Source organism: Ranitomeya imitator, chromosome 4, assembly GCF_032444005.1.
Source record: "Ranitomeya imitator isolate aRanImi1 chromosome 4, aRanImi1.pri, whole genome shotgun sequence".
Classification (NCBI taxonomy): Eukaryota; Metazoa; Chordata; class Amphibia; order Anura; family Dendrobatidae; genus Ranitomeya; species Ranitomeya imitator.
Genome location: NC_091285.1, coordinates 202,277,483 through 202,288,277, shown reverse-complemented (window position 1 = coordinate 202,288,277; position 10,795 = coordinate 202,277,483). Strand labels below are relative to the sequence as shown.

General features: G+C 37.1%; 1 protein-coding gene across 1 annotated transcript in view; it reads left to right on the top strand.

Annotated features, from left to right (window-relative positions):
* The first annotated feature begins 3,499 nt into the window (after positions 1-3,499).
* The window catches only part of SPIC (Spi-C transcription factor), a 52,403-nt gene continuing 45,107 nt past the window's right edge, over positions 3,500-10,795 (top strand). The window contains exons 1-3 of the mRNA XM_069762314.1: positions 3,500-3,532; positions 3,625-3,724; positions 8,363-8,469. Of these exons, the coding sequence (XP_069618415.1) occupies positions 3,500-3,532; positions 3,625-3,724; positions 8,363-8,469 (240 nt within the window). The remainder of the gene's footprint in view (positions 3,533-3,624; positions 3,725-8,362; positions 8,470-10,795) is intronic.

The window sequence follows — 10,795 nt, the reverse complement described above, 5'->3', positions numbered from 1 at the left end:
GTGAGTTGGCCCTCCACCTATATAATATTCATACCCAAGCCTAAATTTATACTAATAATTTAAAAAACAAAAACAACATAACTTCTTTAATGTCCTAGTTCTCTCTGATAGACTTCAGTAGCAAGGCAATTACTCCAAAACGTATTCTAGCCAGTGTTATTATGGTTGAAGAATATGAAATCTAGCACAAAGTAAAGAAGACTGACAGGGTGATAGTAATTTGGATGTGACATCTCAATTCTTAGAACATATTGCCATGTTTTATAGATATACAGATTTGTTATCGGCAGTGCCTCCTACCCTTGCAGTATAACAACCTTATTATACCTATGTTTTCTGCCATGCATTACCCATTACTTCACACAAAAAATGCAGGATGGGTCCAGCTCAGCTTATCATAAGGTTTAATGGGTTCTACCAATAAAAAAAATCATAGAACTAAGCTAGCTCTGTTTCATGTTGAACAGAAGAGCTAGGAGAATGTTGGTTTCTTATGGTGCCATATTTCCCTTACTTTGCTGATCAATGCAGTACCCTTGAGTGGTACTACAGCACTAGAGTAACTGGATAACCGAAAGTCACTTTATAGCACAATTAGATAAAATAATGATATAATGTAGCATAATGACTTAACCTTTTGGGCAAACAAATAATCCAGGTGATAGACAGTTTTATTGACGTGTAAAGCTGAGACAATGCATGGAGAACATGTGCTGGATTTCTGTATTTGCCTTTAAGCTATTGTCTTCCAGTCCATGCTTAGAAACTTCAAGGGATAACTGCTGCAATTTAAACAGTAGTACGTGTTAGTGACGTGTAAAAGGAGAAGGACATAAATATCTGCTATCTCACCCTCTTAATTTATGGAACCCTGCAACAAAGGTAAGCCATAGACTTCTGGCTATTCTGTCCCTCTACTAACACAGACGCCGCACTACAAATAATTATCGATACCATCTCTGTATGTTCTTCATCCCAGATCATTGTGGTGAATCCTGAATGAGGGAACATTCTGAATGATTTCATGATGGTAAGATAGAGAAAATATATTCTGTCATATAATGATTTTAGCTTAACTATATCTTTTGCACAATTTAACATTAATTACGTTCTTTTGAATTTCAAAATAAAAAGTTTCAGAGTGAGTTTCGGCTATATTTTAGGGAGATTTTTTCGGTGTATGTAGGTTGTCTAAGATAATTTATATCAAATTTAAACTTTTATATTATAACAATGACAAGAACAATTAGCAGATACCTTTTCTTAAAACATTACATTCCCTGGAAATTTCAATTATTTTTCACTGTAATTATAAATCTCCTAAAACTTCTGGGAATAGAGTGGTAGTTACATAAAAATAGAGGTGCTTCGACAGCAAGGAGGGAATAATGCAAAATATGCAAAATTTGGGATCGAAAGGACAGGATAAATGGCCATTCCACAAACCTTAGCAGGGGATAACTCTAGATCATTGTGATTTTTGTTAAGGAATTACTAAGTTTTTAATTGTTACATTTCACATCATTAATATGTCTTCATATGTAGAAAGTTGACAATACTACATTATGAGTTGACAGTACTACATGCAAAGTTGACAATACTACATTATGAGTTTCCAACAGAGCTTTATTTTGTTTCTTGATCTTCATGTTCGGAAACTCATAACTCTTTCTTTTTCTGTTGATGCAACGTTATGAGCTATTCTTTTTTTGTGGGATAAGCTGTATTTTTAGTAGCATCATTTGGGGATAGATATGATTTATTGAACAATTTTAATAATCTTTTTTGGGGAAGAACTGAAAATAAACCAATTTTGCAATATTTGGGGATTTTTTTACACTATTCACAGTGTTGTATATATGATATTTTATACCTTTATTCTGTGATTCAGTACAATTATGATAATACATTTTATCTAGTTTTTTTTTTAAATCCTCTTGAACTTTTAACATTGTAAATCGATTTACGGTAAATAAATCATCTTTGCTTGCTTGATATAGAGTGATTGCTTGTTTTTTAAGAGATGAGTTGGTGTTTTGATTGATAGTATTTTAGGAATGTACTGCCTTTCTGTCTTTTGGTGACTTCTAACATGACAGAAATTTTTTATGTCATTTTTACGCTTTCAGTTTATGCTCCCCTTCTCCCAACTTTTATATTTTTCCATCAATATTGCCATACGAATGCTTTTTTTTGCAAAATGAGATAGTTTTTGAGCTTTAGTTTTGAATGACAGAATTGACTTTACTGTATAATTTTTGGAAAAAGGGGAAAAAGTGGGATGCAATAATGAAAAAAATTCCACAATTTCCTTTTCAATGTAAAGTACAAATTAACTAAAAACATGATTATGCAGGATAGATTGATTGATAACTTTTTTTTGGCATGCCAATCTGTATTCATTTAAAGGTACATATTATGTTTTGTTTGCATTTTTTAAGGTTGATGTGGTGATTGAAAAACAGCAATTCTGGCTTTTACTGTATGGGATCAAATAGGAAATATTTTGGTAGATGATACTTTTTTTAATGGCCTTCTGCTTGATCTCAAGCCATGGCAATTTGATGGACTTTAGATCAGTAGGACGATTGATCTTGTGCAAGCCTAGATAGGTCCACCAGGGTCTTCTCTGCCACTATCTTGACTTTTATGTATGTAGAAATACCTTTTGTAGAAGCTTTATGCTTCGTTTTTTCTTTTTTTTTTCTTTTAGATTGGGAATAAGGGGGTGTATTAAAGTTTTAAGTTTTTCTTTAGTCTTTTAATATTTTTAAGCTACATTTTACTGATTTTATTAGGTAAATTGAGCCTACAATTGTTTAATCATTTATGCCATATGCTGCAATACGTTAGTATTGGATACTGCATTCATACCTGTTATTACAATTAAGAATTTTGAGCCATTATAATATGATTTTATGCTCAGGTAATCCGTAACATTTCTATTCACATTTTTGTTCATCTAGTTCTTATAAATGAAAACCAATCTGCAGCACCATTATCAAATAGGTAGATGCAGGAGCAAAACCATAAAATAGTAAAAATACAACAAAACGTTTGTTTTTGTTTGCTTATAGCTGTAATGTTGCTTTCATCTCAAATTATCCCTTTGATCATTTATACAGTTTCACCCAAAACATTTTTGTTCTTTTTATGTGTCAGATAAATTCAGATAAATGAACACCTCCCCCAATAAAGGTAATCAGGGAAAAAGAGGATCCATCCAAAAAATTTAAAATAATCAGTATTTATTTCCAAATATTAAAACAAATTTAAAAATTCAAGCAGGACTAACATAGAGGGACACATACAAATCAAAAGCATCATATGAAATTAATCCAAGTGGACTTAAGCTCATAGGTATAATGAAATATATCACTCATGGTCCTTTTTAGTGTGTCTAGGTTCTGCCCATGGTTTCCATATAAAGTGCATGTGCCAAACAGTAACAGGGCTTTTTATGCCTGACGCTATACCAAAGCAGAGAGTACCTCAAGTCATGACTAAAACCATAGAAATTAAAAAATCTAATGTACACATCTCATTAAAAATATAAACACACATATACTTTACAATATAATAGATACTATAATCTCCTCACAATAATTATTGACGTCTGTACAGAATTTTACAGAACCAGACATATTATATGAAGAATTTGAAGATGCCCTCGAGGTACTACAGAAAAATTCAACCTGCATTAATGAAATTCTGGAGTCAACAGGTGCAAAAAATATTTGTATATGTGTAAATTTCAACAATGACTGGATATTTCAACACAATTGAAAGTATATATTTGTAGTTCAAAATCAAAGAGAGAATTTGACTTATATGACTTATGCTATAAGATATTCACACATTTCTGCAGCCACCCTATACTCCTGAATAGACAATACATGGTATAAGATATTCACACATTTCTGCAGCCACCCAATACTCCTGAATAGACAATACATGGCCTTGCCTATTTTACACAGTGAATATGATCAGTGTTTTACATCCATTTTTTTCTAACCCAATACCAAGAATGAAACCTAAGCAAAGAAAATAATATAATTTAAAGATTATTTTAAACATTTCTGTGTTACTCTTGGCTTAAAAGCTTGAATACTGAATAGTGAATGAATAGTGAGTCTTTACTCTTGCAATATATTGGGTTGGAATAGTTCAATTCATGTTCTACTATAATTTCTACCACATTTTGAAATTTCAAAACTGTATTGGATTACAATCAGTTTTGTATGTATTATGGTTATATTTTTAGTAATTACTTCAGACATAACAGAATCTGTCAGGGCTGCCACCAGGAATTTCTGGGCTCCATACTGGCAACATTTTCAGGCTCCCTTGAGACTCCGACTAGGCTCTACTCCAGCTCCACCTCCACCCCTCAACCTTCCACTGTCCCACACCATACTCTTGGAAAAACTCCACTTCTGCGCAATGTTCTTCACACCAGTCACACATTAACAGTTCCAATTGAACACCATATCATATACATAGCTATCAGCTTTTGTTTTGGCCAAAAGATTTTTTAAACCACCACCACAACAAGGTAGCAAGTTTTGGCAGAGCCCTACTCTAGTCTAACCTATTAAACATTTGATAAGCTATCCAATACTCTTTTTAGATTACAACCAATAATATCAGATACGAGGAACAAATACATGACCAGACCACATATTAACACCACATAGTGTCCAAATAATACCACAAACAAGGGACAAATACTGCCTCACCATGACCAGATCACATATTACCACCACATAGTGACCGAATATTACCACATACAAGGAACAAATACCACCACACCGTTACCAGACCATATATTACAACCACATAGTGAATGAATATTACCATACTGATCATTAATAAAAGATCCACAATACTAATATTACCATAAGTGCCATTATACACAGGAGCTCTGTATATAGTATACAGTGTATAGTGTCAGTATACAATTAACACAGTGATCACCACTGACATTATACACTGAAGCTCTGCATATAGTATACAGGTAATACAGTGATCACCAGTGACATTATACACAGGAACTATGTATATCCTGTCAGTGTACAGGTAATATAGGGATCATCAGTGACATTTTACACAAGATCTCTGTATATAGTGTCAGGGTACAGGCAATACAGTGAACACCACTGACATTATACACAGGAGCTCTGTGTATAGTGTATAGGTAATACAGGGATCACCAGTGACATTATGCACAAGAGCTCTGTATATAGTGTACAGGTAATACAATGATCCCCAGAGACATTATATACAGGAGCTCTGTATACAGTGTCCATGCACCATTAATAGAGTGATCGCCGGTGACATTGTTCACAGGAGCTCTGTATACATTGTCAGTCTACAGGTAATACAGTGATCACAGCAGACATTGTTCACAGGAGCTCTGTATGAAATGTCAGTGTACAAGCAATAGAGTGATCACTGATGACATTATACACAGGAGCTCTGTTTATAGTGTACAGGTAATACAGTTATCACCAGTAACATTATACATGGGAGCTCTGCATATAGTAACAGTCTACAGATAATACAGGGCTCACCAAAGATATTATACACAGAAACTATGTATATAGTGTATAGTGTACATGTAATACAGGGATTACCAGTCACATTATACACCGGAGGTCTGTATATAGTGTCAGTGCACAGGAAATACAATGATCACCAGTGACATTAAACACAGGAGCTCTGTATATATTGTCAGTGTACAGGTAATACAGTGATCACAGGAGACATTATACACAGAAGCTCTGTATATAGTGTCAGTTTACAGGTTATACAGTGGTCACCAGTGACACTATACACAGAAGATCTTTATATAGTGTCAGTATACAGGTAATACAGTGATCATCAGTGACATTATACACATGAGCTCTGTATATAGTGTCAGTGTACAGGTAATACAGTGATCACCAGTGACATTATACACAGGAGCTCTGTATATAGTGTACAGGTAATAAAGTGATCACCATTGACATTGTACACAAAAGCGCTGTATATAGTGTCAGAGTACAGGTAATACAGTAATCACGGGTGACATTAAACACAGGAGCTCTGTATATAGTGAAAGTGTACAGGTAATACAGTGATCACCAGTGACATTATACATAGGAGCTCTGTACATATTGCACAGTGTATAGTGTAAGTATATAGGTAATACAGAGACTCCCCAGTGACATACACAGGAGCGCTGTATGCACTGTCAGTGTATAGGTAATACAGGAATCACCAGTCACATTATATATCGGAGCTCTGTATATAGTGTCAGTGTAATACAGTGATCACCACAGTGACATTATACACAGTAGCTATGTACATAGTATATGGTGTACAGTGTCAGTATGCAGGTAACACACTGATTCACCAGTGACAGCTGTAACTGAAGACCTTCATCTTTACTTTTCTTCATCCAGCACAGACCGCCATCACTTTTTCCAGCCAGGACTCATCTAACCATAAAATAACACAGTTACCTAGAACACTGATTCAAGAGCACATTTTCCACTTTTCCCCAACTTCTACACTATGCCAGATAAGGAAAAAAGCGATATAGTGCCACCATGCACACTAATAGGACCCCCTCAATTAATCATTTGCTCTCCCTCACCCTTAATACATCATCATTTACTCTCCCCAACACCTTACCCTAGAAGTCATCATTATTTGCTCTCCCCCACCCCAAGTCTCAATTCATCATCATTTGTTGTACCCCATCCCTCAGTCTCAATTCATCATCATTTACTTTCCTCGACCGTTCAGTTTCAATTCATAATCATTTACTCTCCCCCACCCCAATTCATCACTATTTGCTCTCCCACCCCAATTCATCATTTGCTGTTCCCCACGCTCAATTCATCATTTTCTCTCTCCACCCCATCTTCAATTCATCAATTGCTGACCCATGTCCACCACCCTAAATTCATAATTTGCTCTCCACCACATTAAATATAGCATTATTTGCTCTCCCGACCCCAATTCCTCATTATTTGCGCTCCCCCACCCTCAGTACATAATTTGCTGTCCCCCATCCAGCACCCTCAAAACACCATCATTGTCTCCCTCATACCTTATACATCACATTATTTGTAGTCCCTCACCTAAATACATCATCATTAACTGTCCCCCACCCTCAATTCATCGTCATTTGCTTCTCACACACCCAATTCATCATTTGGACGCCTCCACCTCAATACATCATCATTTACTGTCCCCCACCCTCAATTCATCATCATTTGCTCACCCTCCCACATTTAATTCACTATATGAAAAAAAGGGTTTTCGTACTTACCTCTCAGGTGATCATCTGCAGTATCACTTCCAGTATCCAGCGTGCGTACATGCAGGCGCCATCGCTATCACAGCATATCATGGAAGAGGTGGAGGGAGCGCCCCTGCAATTCTGATTTGACAGCCATGGAGCTTGAGGAAAACACCCTTTGCCAATACGTGCATCGCAACCCACCACTGCACCTGGGGCCAGGTGAGCAGAAGCAAAAGAATGAGGGCTCTGACTTGGTCTGGCCTTGCCTCTTTTTTTCTGCTAACTGGGATCCATACCCTACAAAGGGCACTAATGCCCTGATGGCGGCCCTGGACTCTGTTATATCTAATTCAGGGTTTGAGAGGTGGCACATGACGCATGGAATCTTACATTGGTGCTCTTTGCTCGGAATTGCACCCTTAATCTTTGCACAAGGTAAAAACACAGTATTTAAAAGGGACTTGTCACTTGCTAAAAATTGAGTTAAATAATGTGTTAAACTCCCTGCGCTACCCATATTCTGCTACACTTTTCAGTTTTGCTCTGTGTCACTCTATTAAAGAGATAATCACATTTGTTTCTTCTTGAGTGCAGTATGTCAAATCTTTTCTTGTAGTCCAGTATGTGGAATCTCTGCTTGTAGCGCAATTGGGTATTTCTTCACGGTCTTCTCTAGGGGCATGCACACTTTCATACCTCTCTTCTACATGCCGTAGTTGGCAGCATATAGGAGTGGTGAAAGCGTACATGCCTCCAGAGAAGACTGTGAAGAAATTCCGAGTTGCACTACAAGCAGAGATTCCACATACTGCACTAAAAAAAAGTGAATATCTCTGAAATGGAGTGACGGAGTGCAAAATGGAAAAGAGCAGAAGAATCAGAACTCATGGATTTTTAAGATATTTATCTCAATTGTTTTGAGCAAGTGACAGGTACTCGTTATGTTTTGCCAGTATTGTTCCTTGAATAATTGGAGACATGACACTGACACAGTGTTTGATACCTTCCAGTCAAAATAGAAAAGTAAAGATGACATATGATGTTCTTAAAAATGTCTCTGTTATCCAGATGAATGCAAAAATTATGCAAGCATTCTTAATAACCACCCACAATGCAACATCTATATGAAGTCAACTCCTGAAGATGCAATTACACACATGTGGATGGATCCAGTTGTTGTGAGTATATATTGAATTCATTGGTGAATCACCTTACTCAGTGACTTTCCCATACTTTCATCTATGTATGAGATTAATAGAAAAGCAACAGGAAATCCCTTATTACAATTGTGGTGTCAACTGAGACTTCTGAAATTTTTGGCAGTATAGTATTTCAAATATACAATATGCTGGTATGGATTCTAAATAAATATTAACCCCTTCATGCCATGGCCCTTTTTCGTTTTTGCGTTTTCATTTTTCACTCCCCTCCTTCCCAGAGCCATAACTTTTTTATTTTTTCATCAATATGGTCATGTGAGAGCTTATTTTTCGCGGAGCGAGTTGTACTTTTGAACAACACCATTGCCTTAACCATGTCTTGTACTAGAAAACGGGAAAAAAAATGTGTGGTGAAATTGCACAAAAAGTGCAATCCCACACTTGTTATTTGTTTGGCTTTTTTGCTAGCTTCACTAAATGCTAAAAGTGAACTGATATTATGATTCTCCAGGTCATTATGAGTTCATAGACACCTAACATGTCTAGGTTATTTTTTATCTAAGTGGTGAAAAAAATTCAAAACTTTGCTAAAAAAAAAAGTGCCATTTTCCGATACCCGTAGCATCTCTAGTTTTCGTGATATGGGGGTCGGGTGAGGGTTTATTTTTTGCATGCCGAGCTGACATTTTTAATGATACCACTTTTGTGCAGATACGTTCTTTTGATCACCCGTTATTGCATTTTAATGCAATGTTGCAGCGACCAAAAAAAGTAATTCTTGCTAATTGTTTTCTCGCTACGCTGTTTAGCAATCATGTTAACGCTTTTTTTATTGATAGATCGGGCGATTCTGAACGCGGCGATACCAAATATGTGTAGGTTTGGGTTTTTTTTTATTGTTTTATTTTGGATGGGACGAAAGGGGGGTGATTTAACCCCTTAATCCCAGTACGTCATAGCGATCGGCCGCGCTCACGGGGGGAGCGCGGCCGATCGCAGCCGGGTGTCAGCTGCCTATCGCAGCTGACATCCGGCACTATGTGCCAAGAGCGGTCACGGACCACTCCCGGCACATTAACACCCGGCACACCGCGATCAAAGATGATCGCGGTGTGTCGGCGGTGCAGGGAAGCATCGCGCAGGGAGGGGGCTCCCTGCGTGCTTCCCTGAGCCGATCGGTACACGGTGATGTACTCACCGTGTACCGAGCGTCTTCTCCCTGCAGGCCCCGGATCCAAAATGGCCACGGGGCTGCATCCGGGTCCTGCAGGGAGCACTTCCGGGTCAGGAGCAGGCTGCAGCTGCAGCTCTAATCCTGCCCGGCTGTTTGTCAGATCACCGATCTGACAGAGTGCTGTGCACACAGTCAGATCGGTGATCTGTGATGTCCCCCCTGGGACAAAGTGTAAGTGTAAAAAACAAAATTTCCACACGTGTAAAAAAAAAAAAAAAAAAAATTCCTAAATAAAGAAGAAAAAAAAAATTATTCCCATAAATACATTTCTTTATCTAAAAAAAACAAAAAAAACAATAAAAGTACACATATTTAGTATCGCCACGTCCGTAACGACCCAACCTATAAAACTGGCCCACTAGTTAACCCCTTCAGTGAATGGCGTAAGAAAAAAAAAAAACGAGCCAAAAAACGCTTTATTATCATACCGCCGAACAAAAAGTGGAATAACACGCGATCAAAAAGACGGATATAAATAACCATGGTACCGCTGAAAACGTCATCTTGTCCCGCAAAAAATGAGCCACCATATATCATCATAACCAAAAAAATAAAAAAGTTATAGTCCTCAGAATAAAGCGATGCCAAAATAATTATTTTTTCTATAAAATAGCTTTTATCGTATAAAAGCGCCAAAACATAAAAAAAGATATAAATGAGGTATCGCTGTAATCGTACTGACCCGAAGAATAAAACTGCTTTATCAATTTTACCAAACGTAGAACGGTATAAACGCCTCCCCCAAAAGAAATTCATGAATAGCTGATTTTTGGTCATTCTGCATCACAAAAAATCGGAATAAAAAGCGATCAAAAACTGTCACGTGTCCGAAAATGTTACCAATAAAAACGTCAACTCGTCCCGCAAAAAACAAGACCACACATGACTCTGTGGACCAAAATATGGAAAAATTATAGGTCTCAAAATGTGGAGACGCAAAAACTTTTTTGCAATAAAAAGCGTCTTTTAGTGTGTGACGGCTGCCAATCATAAAAATCCGATATAAAAAACGCTATAAAAGTAAATCAAACCCCCCTTCATCACCCCCTTAGTTAGGCTAGGTTCACATTGCGTTAATGGGTTAACGCTAACGGACAGCGTTGCACG